Here is a 19,113-nt window from a genome sequence, read left to right as displayed (position 1 = left end):
ATTACCCATGGTGTAAAAGTACTAAGTTGTAAAACAAGGACAGTGTTAAAAATGATATTCTGGTGGTGGAGCAGGAAAATGTTTTTCTCACCCCATAAATTGTTTTCAAGACCTTACCTCATTTTTCCACCTTAACAGATTAAAAATCTGTAGTTTTTAAGATTTTTGAACTCATCTGATATTTTATATTGTCAGTTGAAATATTTAAAAATATAATTTCAACTAATATATTTCACTTTGTCTGCTTTAATTTTAGTATTGCTAAACATTTTAAGAGTAATGTCAGTCCAAAAATTGTAAGATGTACTTGCTGACAGTTTAGAAGTTACTGGGGGGAAAAGGGTAAGACAGACATATAAACATACATAGAATAGGACCACAGAAACCTTTCTATTCTGTGTATTTGTGTATGTATCTGTTGAAGCTTTCCTCTCTATATTATTTCCTACCCTAGTCTATAGATGACCAGCAAGCTGGCCTGCAGGAAAGACAGCATGTAGACCTAAATCTGCTGGAGATCTGATGCAGTTATTTAAAATTATCCATATGTTTGTGAACAAGTCACCCATGAATTTGGATTTCAGTTGGGTTATATGTAAAGATGATCCCAGTTAACTGATTACTGGGACAACGCATCACAGTGTTTAGGTATTTATACTGCAGCACCTACTGTCTCTCTGCATTGAATTTGTTATTCTCTTGCTGCACAGGTTTTAGGGAGCAAGCCAGCACTTCCCGACTGTGATGATGATGATGATGAGCTGGCTGATATTACAAACAGGAGAAGTGCTAAACTATATATGGTAAGTTATTTATTTATTTACTTGTTTTAGTTAGGTACACTCAATAGTATTCGTGTATTCATTCATGCCTCCTATATGGAGTTCTGGCTTCAGGTACAGAACTGCAGTTGTGTTAGTTGGTTTGCAGCCAATGGACAAGTGTTTTCTCAAAGTATGTTAATCAAGGCAGCCCAGAAAATTTGAGGAAAAAAATGGATTATTCCTGTTTACTCAGGAAACAAGCATGGCCTATGAACCGCTCAGTGCAGGTTAAAGACAAACTAGCTGGTCTTAAATCAAACTATATTTCCTGTCTTCTTGATTTTAACTGTGAGAGTTTTAATAGTCATATATGATTTAGTTATTCTTAGTTTGACAGTTATGTTATATTTTATTTCTAAATCCAAAGGAATTTGAATGCAAAACTCTTTTCTTTTGCAACGCCATTTTCCTCCTTCCTCAGCTGCAATGGCTTAAAACTGACTAGGACATTGCCACTGTCAGAAAAATTACCTATAAACAAAATGGATTAAGTATTTGCTCCATTTAAATCAGTAGAAGTTTTACGATGACATTCAGTTATGTTTTTTCCTCACATCATGCTAGGTATACTACTCTTTCCTAGAAGAGGCATGGAATTTATTCTTTGAACTAACAATACAGTATCTTACCTATACACAAGGTTACAGAACTATTCCTTTTTCTGAAAAAAAAAAAAAGAAAATGAACTAATTCCAAGCCTGTATTTTCTCTCTCTCTCTCTCTTTCCCTCCCTGCTGCCCCCTAGCTCCCCTTTCTTTCATATTCTCCCACTTGAGGAAAGAACTGAGAAAGTATTTGGAAAAGGGGGATGTTTTTAATGAAATCTATAAAAGACCATTCTCCCCACTACCAATTTTAAAAAGATTATTTTCTTCTGAAGACTGCAAGAAAACTTTTTTTTTTTTTAATTTGACAAGCTCTCATTAGCATTGAGATCTGGACCTTTCTCTTCAGTCAGCACTTTGTGCTCTGGCTCATGTGATGAGGTTGCCCTGTGTGAGAGGGAAGAATCTGTCAGTGGTGGGCCATGTCCTTCCTTCCCTTCCCCATAGTCACTTAGCAAGAAGGGTTTGGTCAACAGGTGGCAACACCCTGATAGCATTAAGTGCCACTGGATCTCCACGTGTGTGACCTTTTAGGTGCCACCTACAGTGGCTTTGAAGCTGCTGTGAAGGTGGGAGAGGGTGAGTCACTCCTTCTGCAGCTCCTGCATCCCACAGACCACAGCAGGACAGAGCCACATCTTACCCTGCCCATTTCGTGGTTCTTCCTCTACCCATCTGTGTGGCTGGAGTTTACAAGAAGCCAATATGATAATTCTTACTAGTACATTTTTAGTCTTTTTTGTCCATGTGCTGTCTTTAGTTCCCATTAATCATTCCATTCCTACAAAAAAATCTGGCTTATGTTTATAGTAGGGTTCTAGGAAAAAAAAAAAAAAAGATAAAACCTGCAGGTATGATCAGGACCATTGTAGCAAGACAATATCGGAGAAAAGTGCTTGCAGTGAATTTTGGAATCCTTAGAACTCTCAGAAAATTCTGTGGCTATCTAATAAATTCCTGTAAGTACCTGGGTCCAGAGCTCTGTTAGCTAAATTTAAATGTGCTGCAATGTAACATTGAGTGCCAAAGTCAGGAGATATGTCTATGATGAGCCCTCACAGTAGGTAAAATAGCTTTTTTTTTTTTAAATATGCAGTGGTAATTTCCATCTTGTGCCTTCATAATATACAATATAAGGTATAATGGTGTATTTAAAATTAATATTTAATTATGAAAGAAATAAATACTGCTATAAAAGTTATTAGAATAGTAATAACTTATTTTCAGTAGCAATAACTGGTCTTTTCAGCCATGCAAGTGTGAATTTTAAAAGGTTTTAAATGAACTTGCAGTGGTGGTAGAGGTTACAAAGCAGATTCTGCAAGAGGTCTTATATTACACTTTCCAATTAAAAAAACCTGTAGGTTATAAATGTAGGTATTTCACTTGTTACAATCAATGTAGGACTTGTTCTTGTTCACCATGTATGTGTAACTTTGGCTTCAATGTGGGTTGCTTGGTAGCAGAAGATGACACCTAGGGATTCCACCAGTTCAGCTGAGCATATAGGAAGGGCTGAAGAAAATACACATTTTTAACTGTAGAGGTGTTCACTGAATGAGCAGTTGAATTGAAAATGGAAGAGAAACCCATTTATTTTAAGTTGTGAGACAGGGATCCAACAAACTCACTAAAATTAACACTATATCTCCCTCTGTTGGATGTAAAATTAAATGAAACAAACAAAAAACACTAGCCTGCCTTACTTTCCCAGCCGCACACAAATTTCACACAGCCATTTATATAGGAATAGTGACCGATTTTTATAGTAATTTGGAGAGCAAAAATTAATTTGATTATAAAAGCCAGAGCTGATCTAAATTTCAACTGATTGCTTTCTTAGGTGTCGGATGCAAGTGGATCCATGAAGGTGTCTGTGGTAGCAGAGGAAAACCCCTTCTCCATGGCTATGCTTTTGTCTGAGGAGTGCTTCATTTTGGACAATGGTGCTGCAAGGAAGATCTTTGTGTGGAAAGGTAAGAGATCACTTCTGTTGCCAATGCAGAAGCTACACTGACATATCTAAGGAGTTGACATAACACCCTCGCCACATGAACAAGAATGTAATACTGGCTGGACCCAGCACCCTGCACACATTTCTTCCTTGGTGTGGTCAGTGGACAAGGATTGCTCACTTAGTCAAGGGCCTCAGAACACTGAGTCTTGTCTAAGGATCCTGCTGGTTTGGGGGTATCTGTAAGCTTGGGTGCTTAAATGCTTATCTAAGTGGTCATTACAAAGCAAACATAAAGAATTCTACAAGTTCTTTATATTGTCACAAAACGCCTATCTTCTGGGAGAAAATCTGGACACTGAAGGTTTGATAATGGGTAGATACTATATTTCCATACACTGCTCCACAGAGGTGTGAAATGGAAAGGTGAGTGTGCCAGGCACTAACTAAAAGTGTAAGCTTGCAGACACTTTGCTCCTTTTTTTCTTTTTTCTCTGTAGCATCATCAGTGCTCATAGGAGTGTCTGCAATTGCTTTGACTGAACATTTGCCACGAGAATACTACTGGGGAATGAGGTCTGGACACCTTGTAGCTGGTTTGTTGTGGTGCTGCCATTGCATTCAGTGCTGAGTATCTCCCCTTTTTTGTCTGAGGCAGTGTATTAATTATTCTGCAGCCTTTGCATTTCTTTTTACCATGTGCAATAGCAAATAATTGATCAACGCAGTTGTCAAACTGCTGAAGTCATTCCAGGAAGCATTTTCAGCATTTTGCTTGAGAGCTTCTCCAGTTTGGGGGTGGAACATCCTTTAAAAGAGAGCATTTTGGGACCATTGTGCTCAGATGGCCCAAGGTCTGCCTGACCTCTGATACCTGATTTTCACGCTCTATCTGACAGCTTCTAGAAGAACCAAGCCAATGGGATCAGGCATCAAATAAATAAAATACAATTTAGGCTCTTTGAATGTGGCCCTATGTGGCCCTATGTACTCCTCTGTGCATTCTCACTTTGCTACTGTTGGCAACAATAATGTGTGGAAAAAACCCATTAGTCTGTGAGTCTCACCCTGGCACTGGGAGGCTGCAGTTATCATCTCTGCTGGAAATCTTCAGACCGCTAAGCTGAGTGTGAATTACTTCGCTAATAGTCTCATTCAAAATGGAATACAATGAATAGCTTATCAGAGCATCTTATTAGACTAAGAGGTCTTTGGAGTATAGTCATTGACAGCCAGCTGGGCCACAGACCTGATAACACAGTATCATCCCACAGAGATTTTCAGAGATGTCTGACACTGAGCAGGGCTGAACAAGGAGCAATGGATGAGGAAGGGTGGTGGTAAATTGCACAGCCCAGCTAGACAAAATGGGAATTTCTTTTACTTGGGCTGTGGCACTGCTTGAAGAAGTGAAGGCAGCTCTGGACAGCAGCTTTATTTACTACATTGCAGCCCAGCAAGGGAAGATTCAGAGAAAAGAGCCAGAGTGTTCTTGTACTTGAACCACGCAGATATTATGAACAACATTTTTTTAATAGAAACACACACACTAATCAAAAAACAATGCTGCTTTAAAAAAAAAAATATATATATATATATGTATATATATACTGTTTTTAAAGCCACTGAGGTACAGTTTTGGCCAATCAACTTTGCATGAATCTTACTGCTTATGCTATGTCCAGCATTTGTGTTCATTCAAGACTGAGGCAAGAGCAATGTCGAAGGGAACCTAGCTCAAGGACATATTTTTTTTTGCAGGATCTGTGAGCTCATTGTACTTTCCCATGTGTTGTTATGCTTCTGTTTTAACCAGGAAAAGATGCTAACCCACAAGAGAGAAAAGCTGCCATGAAGAATGCCGAACAATTCATACAGCAGATGAATTACCCTGCCAGCACACAGGTGTGATCTATTTATGAGATGATACCAGGAGAGCATGCGCTCTGTTATAGACTTTGTTTTTAAATCAGCAAAAAAATATTTGTAAGGGCTTATAAGACATAAGGACAATGCTTCACTAACAGGTAATTCAGAAAAGTTTCTGTTCAAGTAACTGTCAATTTTGCTTTTGTTCCATTTCACGTCTTGCTGCATTTCAGATTCAAGTCCTTCCTGAAGGAGGTGAAACACCGATTTTCAAACAATTTTTCAAAGACTGGAAGGATAAAGATCAAAGTGATGGTTTTGGCAAAGTGTATGTCACAGAGAGAGTGGCTAAAATTGAGCAGATTGAATTTGATGCTACCAAGTTACATGAGTCGCCACAAATGGCTGCCCAGCATAACATGGTAGATGATGGTTCGGGGAAAGTAGAGGTAATTTTTGTGCTGTATTAAATTGTATTCTACCTATCTACCTTATTCTGTTATGGGATAAGCTGCCACTCTATGTTTTGCCATTTGCTCTGTTGTGTTGAGTAACACTACATTAGTGGCAGTGTTTCTTCTACCATCAGAAAAGGAACTTTGAAGTAGAAAGTGAATATCTTTGTCAGTGCATGCTGGGTCATGTGTTTTTGGTGCTTATGAATTTTTTTTTTACCAGTCATCAACAGAGATCAAGCACCAGAAACATTTAGCCTTTTCACAATACTTCTGAAAGATATACTTTAAATGTGGTACTTAGCCTAAAGAAAACCCCCTAGCTCACATCAGTTTGAAATCTGGAATGGGAAAACTTGCCCTTGGAGTCAGAAATTAGTTCTGTGTCTTTATGTATGTATCCAATCTGCTTTCCAGAGGAGCCTTCTTTGTTCATAGTGTGTGTCTCAGCCTGGATTTGAGAGGAAAAGGTGACTGACTGCACAGTCTTTCTTGATCCATGCTTATCCCACTGCAGGAACATCCTTGGACTACACAGGGCTGGTTTGGCATTGTACCAACACAGCCTGCTGACTACAGATCTGCATGTTGGGATTCTGGAAGAAAAAGATAAATACCTACAGTTCATATTTTCTAGGTTTCCAGCCTCATACTTGGGATGGTCTGTAGGCTTGAGCCAGAATGTAGATCTGAAGGATTTTTTTTACTGTATATTTTTAGCAGTATGTTTTTGGAGAACAGTTGTGAACTGAACTGGGCTGTAGTGAATCAATTAGGAAGAAATCTGCCTCTAACAGTGTTATCTGACTACAGTGTGCCTCTCCCAAATGATAGATAGTTCTGTGATGAATCATGATGTTATGCCATTCATATCATATTATCATCTTGAGATGTCAAGCAAGTAAGTTCAACGTAGCATTATGAGGTGATAATGTGGCATTAAAGCATCAAGCCAAAGTGTGCTGCAATGGCTTGTTGATTGTCGTTATTCATTCATTCAGTGGGTGCAGGGTGGATCTATCTTCTTTATGAAGAAACCTTCCTGGTAAACTCTATAACACTAGAAAACAGAAACAAAGGTCACTCAAGGGATGACACAATAAATTGCTTCTTGAAGAGTCTCAGGATGAAGTTCAGCATTCTCCAGTGATTTCTCTGTTTCCCCAGATCTGGCGTGTGGAAAGCAGTGGCAGAGTTCCTGTGGAACCCGAGACGTACGGACAGTTCTATGGTGGTGACTGCTACATTATCCTCTACACTTACCCTAAAGGGCAGATCATCTACACATGGTACGTTTGGTCAGCTGTGCACAGATCTCCAGCATGTAGATATTATTTTATGCTGACTTTATGTCCTTTTGAGTAGAACCACATGTAGATGCAAGGTTGTTTACTGTGTGATTGTCATGAGGTGTTAGCTCTGGATTATTTTGAAACTGGACTTAACCCTTGCCTTTCTTCTTGTCTTTCCCAGGCAAGGAGCCCATACGACAAGAGATGAACTGACTGCATCTGCATTTCTGACTGTTCAGTTGGATCGGTTATTGAATGGTCAGGCTGTGCAGGTTAGTGTCTGTTGCATAAATAAAGTGCAATGGAGCTTGCAATATATGCAAATGTTAATGAGAACTAAAAGGATGAGGTAGCATTTGAAGACTGGGAATATCAGCTGCTCATGGCCTGTATCTAGCCAAGTACCATGGGCTCTTTTTAAAGTCACTAGAGATTTTCCAATTTGAATCATCCTTTTCCTGAATGTAGATGTCCAAAAGAACACAGATATAACACAACCTGAAACTGCCTTGTCTTTCCTTCGACTTTCTCTAAAAATTGGGTTTTAGTCCTGCCTAGCCTTACAAACTCTGTATGTGGTCAGTGGAGACCAAAGGATAAGATCCTCCCAGGGCAATTCACTTATGTAGAAAGCTATGATGTTTAGCCCAGACAAGACATCTGACTTTTAGAGGGCCAAAACTGGGACACATAAAAGCCACGTGACAGCCAGAAGGGGAGAGCCTGCAGAAACTGTGCTTCAGGGTCTGGCGTGGTCCTGCTGTAGTGAGGAACATAACCTGGGTTTTCCCATCCTATAGTGCTTGCACATCCCCACTTGCAGAAATGGTGTGTGTGAGGCAAAGCGGAGGACATTGGCAGCTAAAAGGTGTGACGAGATGAGTTAGCCCTAGCATGACTAAAATGTGTACTCACCTTTCATCACTAGTGCGAAGTGGTGAGGAGGTGGGGAGGTGAGAGGTCTCCTCTTGTCTCAGAGAGGCTAGAGCTGGAAGATGAGTAGGGGTGGGCAGAGATTTTCTACGCAGTAGGAGATAATTCTGTGCTTCTAATTTCTTAATTACCAGAGTAAAGGGCTTCCCCCACCCATCAAGGTACAGTTCATTTAGATAGCAGACCATACTTGTAGTTATTAATTGGTTATAATTTATGATTGAAATTATATTAATAACTATAACACTTTTAGGTAATTACTCCTTGAAATATTCCTTACACATGTTCTATATTTGGACAGAGTTCAGCACAATATGGTCCTGCCTCATAAATAAGGCCAATACTAATACTGCAGTAATAATAGTATTACTACTAACAGCTACAATAATAATGCGCTTAAAAAGCCTTTTTATTAAAGCTGGAGGAGATCACTCCTGCTGCAGTAGACATGGTACTTAAAAGTACTTTTAGCCTGCAATTAATTTAGGAACATATATATGTATGTGTATGTATACACACATATGTATATATGCATGTGTGCATTTGTATGCATGCACATGGCTATGTAGAATATATTACTGGTGCTTAACGCCTGTATTAGCATTATTTGACAGGTTTAAAGGTAATATTTTGTGGTCACTAGATGGCACTACAGTACAAATGATAATTAAAAAGTCATTCACCCATTTGTTTTGTAGGAATGTTTCCCACAAGAGGGTTGGTTTGTTCTTTTTCTTTGGAGTTTGGTTTTTTTTTTTTTTGGCATTTATAAACCCTTGCCGCAGCTTGGCACCTATAAGTGTACATGTCCTCGGATATCCTGTATACATGTCCTAGGATATCCTTATCAGACAATGCTACTGATCTGTCCTGCGGTGGGATAAGCAAAAGCAGCTGCTCTTGCAGCCAGCCGGCCCCCGCTGCTCCCCAGCCCCACCACCCCCAGCCCCGCTGCCCCAGCCCTCACTGGGCAGGGCTACAGGGCTGGGAGTCCCTGCTTCTCTGCGGGCTACACACCACACCTTATTCCCCTTTTTTCCCTTTCTTTCTGTGAGTGAAAGGCGGGGAGCCACGGCCCTCCACCTTGGCAGGTGTTACTGTTATAAATGAAGAATAAATGGCTGTATGCAAGTAACTTTTATCATGCATTAACCTAAAAATAGTTGTTCTTTGTAGCTAACAGAAGTTCATTTTTGTCATCCATGTTATCCTCTGCAGGATAGATTTATGCTCATCTTTTTCATCTTCTTGCAGATAAAACACACACAGAATTAATGAAGAGGATGAATAACTCTTCTGCTTAAATACAGGGCACTGAAATTTCCAAGATTGTATTTCAGGGAGATAAGTCACTCTATAAAACTCTATGAAATGACAGTTCTTTTGAAAAAAGAGTGATTTTCTTGTTACAGTAGGTAGCAGCCATTTTAATCAGCTAAACATTATGTTAGAAGTTTGAATCTTGTCTTTGTGTCATCATGATTGACAAAAAATCTCACAAATGCTCTAACTTTAATGTGTCTGGAACTATATTTTTAGATCTTCTCAGCTTACAACTTCTCATTTGTGCTAACGTACTTAGCATTATTGGCTAACGTCCCCTATGCTATTCAACAAAGACCAAAAATAACTACCTGTGTCCTTCTGTTTATTTTATTGCATTTCTTTACATATGTACAGGTCCGAGTCAGCCAAGGCAAAGAGCCTGCACATTTACTGAGCTTGTTCAAAAACAAACCACTTATTGTCTACAAGGATGGGACATCCAAGAAGGAAGGTCAGAAACCCGCTCCACCCACACGACTCTTCCAAATCCGCAGGAACCTGGCAGCCATTACTCGGATTGCTGAGGTAAGGACACTGCTAAGTAAACCATTTATTCCCCATGGGAAATGGTATAGCTTGCACAAGCCTCTTCAGCTAATCTTGGTGGGTAGTCACTTCTGGTAGGAACGCAGGACTCCAAATCCACTGCTCTATGTGACCAACCCATCCAACAAATCAAAGAGAATATGATGTAACTGGCTGCGACCAATCTATGTCTTTCACAAGAAACTGTAAGAAAACATATAGTGAACAGTCAGCTGAAGAAGAATAGACAAGAAATCAGCAACCCTTATGAGACAGTCTTTCCTACTTTATGAGATAATCTTTCCTACTTCCAAACAGTCCTGAGTTTTGCCCTTCACGGTAGTTCTATCTCAAGTTCTTCTCTAATTTATATCAGTATAAATCTAGAGAAAAATTAAAGGAAAAAAGCATAGCTGATTAACATCTATCTACATATTTTATATAAACATGCAAAATAGTGACCACATTATTTGAAAATATGGAGAATAAAACAATTTCTTTTTTGATCTAGGTTGATGTTGAGTCAATGTCACTAAATTCTAATGATGTCTTTGTTCTGAAACTGCCAAACAACTCTGGCTACACCTGGGTAGGAAAAGGGGCAAATAAAGAAGAGGAACAAGGAGCTCAACACATTGCCAGCGTTCTCAAATGCCAGACTGCCAAGATTAATGAAGGCCAGGAACCCGGTCAGTATGAGGCCTATGGTTGCTAATAGGCAGCTGAGAATACACTGCACTGCGTGGAGATACAGCCTAAATTGTTTTTGCGATCATATATTTTGTAGGCAGAAGCATATGCTCAATCTCTGCCTTTGAAAATCCAACCTGACATTTATCACACAGATCTATTCAGAAGTGGGTAATGCACCAGCAGTGCGATGCCCTGCAAGTCTGTAGGGCAGTAGAGGGAGCTGCAGAGGAATGTGGTCTGTCCTTTGTTTACCTTGAGTGCCTAGAGGGGGAAAAAGACATAGCACGTTGCTCTTTCTAGGTCTGCAAGTGATATTTTTATTGTTGACAAACTGCAGGAAGTACTGTAAGAAAATGTGCTCATTTTTCAGACAGCAAAAATACTGTTTGGGGATTCTTGAAAGAGTATCTAACAAGCTAAAACATTAAATGTTAAATTCACTGCTGAATAAATTATATATTGTGTATTTCAGAGGAATTCTGGAAAGCACTTGGAGGTAAAAAAAAATATCAGACCTCATCACAACTCTTGACAAAGGCTGAAGATCATCCCCCTCGCCTGTATGGATGTTCTAATAAGACTGGTAGATTTATTGTGAGTATATGAGGGGTACTTTCCTTTCCGTTAAATTATATAGTTTCTGGTTCATTTTGCTTTAGGAATCAGCAGACATGAAATTAATTTGGGGATCTGGCTTAGTTAGCTGTGCTTGGCAAGAGCTAGAGGATTGACATTTGGTGCTTTAAATCAATCCAAATGCAAAGGACAGACAGAAGAGTTAATACTGCAGAAGTTTGCACACAGAGCTTGCTCCAGCCTGGGACTAGAGGCTTGCAGGTGCAAAAAGATAAGATGCTTGCCCAGTCAAACGCAATTGTGTTCTTGCAGAGCACTGCCAGATTGCTATTATTTTGCTGAGAAAGCACAGGTCAGTGCCTTGAGTTGGATAGTGGTGGTGAGGAAAATAAATGTCCCTTGCCAAAAATCCCTAGCAGTCTGAAATTTTCCATAGATTTAAGACACGTAATTATGCCTCGAAGGCATTGGCCTGTGCTCAAGGAGGCAGGAAGACCTATTTCCTTAGCAGAAATACCCAGAGCTGTGTGCTCTGTGTTAAGCCTGTGATTCAGGCTTAATTACTTATCGTACTGTGGGAGGGCAATGCTGTGTCACTGATTGGCGAGGATGCTCTCATTTTTGGGTAGGGGACATAGCTAGCTACCAGCTCTGCAATCTCCTTAAGACACAGCCCATTCATTTGGAGAGGGATAAAACAAAATGTATCCTTTAATAAGGACTTCAAAATCTTATGAGAGTAGTAAAGTGTATTCTTCTAACAAGCTTCTAAAACATTCCTATGAAACACAGTAATAGGAACCAACCTCTCTATAATAGTCTCCTGAGAGCTATGTATGTGTTTGGTTTTTGTTTTAAATTCCCTCCAAATTCTGTGAAACCTCATCTGTCCTGTAGCATTTCTCTAGTAACAGAATCACCACCATTAGAGCTCACCAGAAGAGGTAGGTCAGATCATTATGACTTTCTGGCCACCATAACACAGGTTGGGGAAGAGAAATGTCTTTTGCACTATATGCTTACTCTCCATTTAACACTCCTACATGACCAAGCATAGCCAAACCCTTGACAGTCCTTCAAAAGTAGAGGGCTGACCAGTAGCTATGTTATTATCACTCCTCCTTATACAGAACAACATTAAACTGCTTTTCTGTCTGCCTGAACATCCTCGGAAGGAGCAAGAGGTCTGCCTTTCCTCTGGGGACTAATCCTTGATGGCTTAGTCAACTGTAATGTCCCATTGTCAAGTGCCTGCAAAGCTTGCTTGGGCATGTATTTCATCACTGAGCTCAACACCTGCAAACCAAAGCAGTTTATTTTCCTTATTGTTGAGTGCAAGCTGCATGAATGTATCAGCCGTTAGCAGCTGATTGATTTAGTTTGTTTGGTACAAGGTGCTCTATGAAAATTTCCCTGTCCCCTTTTTCTGGCAGACCTCAGTCTCAACAATAGTCAAAATTACAGTGTAAACCTTTGCCTCTCCTGAGGATATCCGATCAATTCTGACAAACTAAGAGCTGATTTTATAGGACATGCAATTACGTGATTTGTTTTCTTTCAATGAAACACCCATGACACAGTTATCAAATCAGTTTAGGGCTGACTCTTTAGGAGCAAAAAGAATTACACAACAGCTTCTGGACTTATGCTTTACAAAATATCTTTGGTCTGCACAAAATTGGAATATCTTGATAAATCATTAAAAAACAAAAAAAACCCCACCAAACATAATATCCTTTTTAGATTGAGGAGGTCCCAGGAGAATTCACTCAGGATGATTTGGCTGAAGATGATGTCATGTTGCTGGATACTTGGGAGCAGGTAAGCTGTGTACTTCACCGCTGCTTTTTATGGAAGAGGTTTTGTTTCCTTTAAAGTGTACCAGAGCAAGCTATATTTTTTGAGCTGTATGATGTGCTAGTGTGAATATACACAGATGAATATACAAGCTTAATGTGAGACAATGGCAGGCACTTCCCATTAAAACCCACGGGGGCTGTGAGAGTATAAGCCCCATCAGTATTCTGAAAGGGTCTCAATAATGTTCTTGGCTTTATCACGAAAATTTATTAACTTAGAAAAAGAAAGTTTTTGCGTAAAAATTACTCAGAAGCCACAAAATCCACGTAGCAACAGCACCTACAAAAAGTGTTACTGGAGACGGGGACAAACACTAGACCCTTACACAGATTTCTTCAGGAAAACTAGGTGGAGGTGACAGGAACTATCTCTGTCATTTTCCCAGGTTCACTGAAAACATTGAGAGCTTTTTGGATAACAGGCAAACTTATTGTGGGTGTGGAGGGCATATCTGTTCCTCACAGTGCGTTCTCTCTACCCTTCCTCTCCCCTTGGAGGGAAAGGGGGAGGAGGGCACAGATTCCACACTTTATCTGTCTTATTCAGCCTAACCCTTAAGGAAAAAAAGGCTGAGGTTTTTGGAAATGAGAAGGAATGTCCAAGGTCCATGTGGGAAGCAGTGATTGGGGAAGGTGGGTGGAAGAGCTGGATGGAAAGTAAGTGGGACATACTGACTCAGGTAAGAAGGAAAGGAGTCCAGAACATGTAGCTGGTTTCCAAAAGGATCCTTGACAGAAAAAAGAAAAAGATCGAGGCTTGGGCTGTTGAGTTATTCAGTGGGTTATCCAGCAGTGACCCTGGGTAGCACTGATCACAGGGCACAAGCGTTGATGGGCATGCAGAGGTCAAACGAGAGACAGCTCCTGTTCAGTGCTTTTACTTGCACCTAAAGAGCAATTTCCTTGGCAAATTGTAAAAGGTATCTGTGGAAAAGGTAATTAGAGTTCCTTCCATCAAAGTGCATAAAGATCTGGCCTTCCAGTGTCAAGAGAGCACGGAGATTTCAGAGATTTCTCTTCGCAAGGGTGTGTGAGAGCTCTGTATCTCTTCAGTATTTTCATAGTGTATATTCTTATATTCGTAGTGGAATCAACTGTTTCGTACTTCACCTGCTGTACACAACTTCCTTATCACAACATGTGAGCTGTATCTTTCTCTTCTCTCTTTGCAGGTTTTTGTCTGGATTGGGAAGGATGCTAATGAAACTGAGCGACAGGAATCCGTTAAATCTGGTAAATCAAATCAATTTGGCAGAATTCTCAGTGAAGTAGCATCAGTGTCGCTTAAAGAAGTGAAAAAGATTATGTAGAAGAAATCTAGTTACGCTTATACCCTCCTTCCCTGAAAATAAGACAGGGTCTTATATGAATTTTTGCTCCAAAACTTATTACTTTTTTATATGTATAGCTTCCTGGACACTATTTAAATTGGCTTTTTTTAATGAACTGTAACTAGGGCTTATTTTTGGAGTAGGGCTTGTATTTCAAGCATCCTCAAAAATCCTGAAAAATCATGCTAGGGCTTACTTTGTGGGTAGGTCTTATTTTCAGGGAAACAGGGTAGTGTTTAAAAGGGTTGCTGAGCCTATGAGGATTTAATCCTGGTGATTACTTTTTCCTTTAAATGTGCTTTAAAACTCATTGCATCTTTCTTATCTGTAAGTTTATAAAGGGTAAAATTAATCAAGATAGCATTGCTAGGCTGCAGAGCTTTTAAAAGAATATATAGGAAAGCTCAATGAAAAGAAACTGCAAAGAGAAAGAATTTTAAAGGAGATACCTACTGAGCTGCACCCTACACTAATGAATATAGTCAAAGGAATGCCAACAAATCCTCAGGTCCTTACACTGCCATCCTTCACTGAATTAAATTTGGAGGAGGAAATTCCAATGGCAGAACAAATCAAGACAACTCACGTGGAGTGCACCTCCTTGAAAAAAGACATGTCACCTCTGGTGTGTTTTCAAGTAGCTAAGCCATTCTGACAAAGTTTGTGCTAAAAATGCTTGCAGATGTTACCCTGGAGCAGCTGGGGTTACCTAGCTGTGTTTCTGATATGTACTGATGGCATGTTGTGATGTCAAGGGAAACAATACTAGCTTTTACATAGCAAAAATGTGAATGAAGCTTGTGCACCTGCATAGCACCAGCAAATTCCTTCTCCTGTTCAAGAGCCAAAACCAGCTGTATGGCAATGAACCGATCAGAGCAGCAATCTCTGTTTTAACCTCATGGAAAATTTGTTCACTGGCAGCTTGGAGAAATCAGCAATTACCTGGTCATCTCATGGCCTTTGAAATAATTTAATTGAATACTGCATTATAGTAGCCCTGGGTTCTTTCACTGGGGCTTTTAATGTATTTTTAATACCGAAGGAATGAACTAATATATTAAATGTTTTATTCCCTCTCTGTTTTCAGCCAAACGCTATATTGAAACAGATCCCTCTGGCAGAGATAAGGGGACCCCCATTGTAATCGTGAAGCAGGGACATGAACCCCCGACATTCACAGGCTGGTTCCTGGCTTGGGATGCCAACAAATGGAAGAACTGATCTATCCAAGGAGGCTGCAGCTTCAAGCCAAAGAATTATCAGAGCCCAGCTACTTTCTAGTATTTTTAAGCATAAGCTTATGCAACAATATGATGCACGTGTTCTTACAGTTTCCCAAGCTTTGATGTATTTCTGTGAGTAACCTAGAAATTCTTAGCACTGGAAAGCAGAAACAATAATTGTAAACTGGTCAAAAGGGGTGAGTGGGGCTTTTCATGTAGCAAATATGGAAAGTGCTACAAATACTTTGTTTAATCTATTGATTCTTCAAACAGAAGCTGTGGATCAGTTTATTTTAATGTGATAAAATGGGCCAAATCCTGCCTTGACTTCAAAATCCAAACTGATGCCACAGATATTCCATTAGATTAAGGTCAGCATAATATTGCACAGAATTTGGCCTCATAAAGGGCTAATTCTACATCTGTTGCAAGGGTAGGACTGGACATTATTTACTTACTAGTTAAAAATGTTGCCAAACTCACCTAAAATTTCAGATGATGCCTGATCCAGAGTGGGAGCTGTGCCTTGCAGGGGGCAAATAAGGGATGGTTATTTTGAGAAAGCTGTGCTTAACAAATTTTTTTGTCTTGTTAGAACATGTATTTGAAGCTTTGGACTGAATGGCTGTAATAATATGAAGCTGAAAAAGGTTTTTTTGAGGGACTGTCTAGCTCATTGTAATGAGTTTCTTTAGATTTATCTCTGTGAAGCACCTTCAGCTCCACCAGGTCTTTTTAATCAAAGTTCTTAAACAGATTGGAGTGCACTAGTGCTTTTAAGTGGAAGCAGAAGAAGTAACAGCTTCAAAAATATGTACTCTGCCTTCACCAAACTGCACTTAAGCCATACTTTGTTTCGGTTGCCTTAGTCAGCAGTACTCAGTTCTTTTCCAACGTGTGGACTGCTCACCTCATCAGGTGCAGGATGTGTTTCTACTATTTTTCTAAGCAGTTTTTAGCCAAATATCAAGTACAGCAAGCACAAAGAAAGCCCTTGTTTCAGTAGCATTCCATGTCTTGGGAATTTGGAGTGTGAGTACACATCATAGAATATGTCTCTCAGACACAAGTATTTGGGCTTTTTTTATTCTAGTGATTTTAAGAGTACATTTTCTAAGTGGTAAGTGGTTTTTAATTGGTAATTTAGCCATAAAAGTGTGTGTAAGGACTGCTTCACATTTTTAGCACTGCTTTGGTCACTTATCCTATATTGCTTGTTTTAAACAACTTTTTGTACAGCCATAAATGATTTAAATATGGCTTTTTAATGAAGGCATTTCAATGTTTTTATTCTTATAACTTAGGTTGGAAAGTGAAATTTTGGACATTTTTGTATTTTTTTAACACGATTGTGATTTTGAATCTGGGTAATACAAAAGTGTGTATTTAGTCGGAGCTTATAGTCAATATCAATGACAAAATAATTGTGAAGCTAAGAGATTAATTATAGGAGTTTGGTAGCTTTCAACATTTGTTTAAATCTCTGCTAATATAGCTGGGCTGTATTTGAATGTAATTTCATTTAAAATAAAACTACAAAAAACCCAGTATTCTACATCCTTCTCTGGAGACATTAAAAACCCGCCTGGACGCCTTCCTGTGTAACCTCATCTAGGTGTTACTGCTCCAGCAGGGGGATTGGACTGGATGATCTTTTGAGGTCCCTTCCAATCCCTAGCATTCTATGATTCTATGATCTTCCTCTTTCTGACATCTTGTTGCTCAGTGCTTCCACTGATGTCTAGCAAAACTTCCTAAACATCCCAGTAGGCACCTTCCCTTTTAGATGGACAACACCATGAGAAGTCATTTGTTTTTACATCGGTGCCATTTTACCCAGTGGAGGGTTAACTCTTCTCAACAACTTGAAGGTTACAAACCTAAGTGAAAATCAAAGATAGCTTGTGATTTCATCTTTAAGAAAAACTACCATTGTTGTTATAAAACTCTTCGGTTTTGTAGCTTTCTGCTTGCAAAAATGATTGACTATAGAAACGATAATTTTATAAGATAGGAAGAAATAGGTGGATGTTTGTTTTTAAAAGATAGGCCTTGCTTTTTATTTGTGAGAGTAGATAAGGAGATGTCATTCTCCTGCTGGAAGGAGCACAAAGACCTATTCAGTTTCTCAGATACTACACTTCATGCAGACTCTGAGCAGCCTGTAATTATGTGATGGTTGTCTTTGACACATTTATATGATGCTTCTCATTTAAAAAAAAAAAAAACAAAACCAGTTATAGTAGTTTCTTAACCAAGGATTAGACAAGATTTGCCCTCCTTGTACCAAAACATCTTCCAGAACACTGAGGGCTCTGACCTGGCGCAGTCTGCCAGCATATTCTGCAACACTGTGAAAGCCTCTTTTCAGTTCCCTCGCACAAGACAGAGGAGCTTTTGTGGTCTCCTGGCCTGGGCATTTGGGTTTACAATACATTGTTCTGGCACATTGATGACTGATGTTGAGAAGAGCATTGAGAGCTCATAACAGCACAGTGTTCCCAACTGGGCTTTAAGCACAACAGCTGCTGGCAACATTGTTCTTGGGTTTACTTGCTAGCGAGGAAGTTTATTTTTCATACATATATGTGTAGTGCACACAAAGATGCATTTATTTCTCTTGCTCTCTTAAGAAGAGAGGGAAGGAGGGCAGACAGAATGGACTATGAGTGCTTGAAAATACTAAAGATTAAGCTGTTTTCAATAAAATATTTAAGAACATAACTTTATGAATACACATAGCAAACCTATTTGTCTTGTTTTCAGAATAAATAGAAAAAAATTGTGCAGATGTACACAGTAAAGTCAAGTTCAGTCAAGAATAAGCTAGATCTCACACTATTATCACACAGTAATAGTATGTTCACTCTATTTGTAATGGCAAAATTACCTGAGTTAGCAGTTTCATTATGCTACCAGACAGCAAGTGCTCGTGTTCTATTGGTTGTAAATATAGCATCATTTTTCATCTTTGTTTTATAGAATTCCATTGCAACAGAAATATGTTAGGGATCCTTAGAGCCAACAAGACATCATAATACAGTATTGCTAGTTTATGTAAAATAGCATAATCTTAGTATATACCTACAGATTGTACACAGGAGAGGAGCCAGCCTCTGGAATTATTGCTCTAAATATCCATTTTGGCCACACCATCAGATCTGCTCTTAATGATTATGTTAAATGTAGCTAAATGCAATTAATCAATTTGATCTCTTGCCAGTTCAGACTCACATCATCTTCACCTACAACAAGAAAATGATGAAGACGGTAAATAGTGGGGTTGTGGTACTACCCCTCATCGAAAAATAATACAGAATATATTTTGCTGACTGGACTACAGCAGGAGGTGCTCTCAGACATCTCTACAGGCTACAGGAACACCTTGCTATAAACTCTGCGATCTTCTTGTAGTGTTCATTTTTTTACTGGATCTAAAAAGGCTAAATAAGAAATAAATTAAAAAAAAAAAAAAAGGAAAAAAAAAGAAGCCAAAACAGGCCTATTATTTCCCAGGGACTGAAGTTGCTCTTCAGATTCCACTTCTTCATAGGAAAGATTGAAAAAAAATCTTCAAACTTTGCTTTAGAATACAATTGCTTTCTCAGCATCCCACTGAAGTTGTGCCTCTATGGCTTAATTGAG

General features: G+C 39.2%; 1 protein-coding gene across 1 annotated transcript in view; it reads left to right on the top strand.

The window, feature by feature from the left end:
• Positions 1-16,990, top strand: part of SCIN (scinderin) — a 49,214-nt gene extending 32,224 nt beyond the window's left edge. Inside the window, exons 5-16 of the mRNA XM_065830827.2 lie at positions 711-803; positions 3,273-3,405; positions 5,200-5,288; positions 5,486-5,701; positions 6,875-6,996; positions 7,181-7,271; positions 9,613-9,783; positions 10,295-10,472; positions 10,949-11,070; positions 12,796-12,873; positions 14,084-14,144; positions 15,333-16,990. Coding sequence (XP_065686899.1) covers positions 711-803; positions 3,273-3,405; positions 5,200-5,288; positions 5,486-5,701; positions 6,875-6,996; positions 7,181-7,271; positions 9,613-9,783; positions 10,295-10,472; positions 10,949-11,070; positions 12,796-12,873; positions 14,084-14,144; positions 15,333-15,466 — 1,488 coding nt within the window. The 3' untranslated portion in view covers positions 15,467-16,990. The remainder of the gene's footprint in view (positions 1-710; positions 804-3,272; positions 3,406-5,199; positions 5,289-5,485; positions 5,702-6,874; positions 6,997-7,180; positions 7,272-9,612; positions 9,784-10,294; positions 10,473-10,948; positions 11,071-12,795; positions 12,874-14,083; positions 14,145-15,332) is intronic.
• The last annotated feature ends 2,123 nt before the right edge of the window (positions 16,991-19,113 follow it).

This window comes from Patagioenas fasciata, chromosome 2, assembly GCF_037038585.1.
Source record: "Patagioenas fasciata isolate bPatFas1 chromosome 2, bPatFas1.hap1, whole genome shotgun sequence".
NCBI classification, from domain to species: Eukaryota; Metazoa; Chordata; class Aves; order Columbiformes; family Columbidae; genus Patagioenas; species Patagioenas fasciata.
Note: the sequence above shows the minus strand (reverse complement) of the source record. Positions and strands in the feature narration are given on the sequence as shown.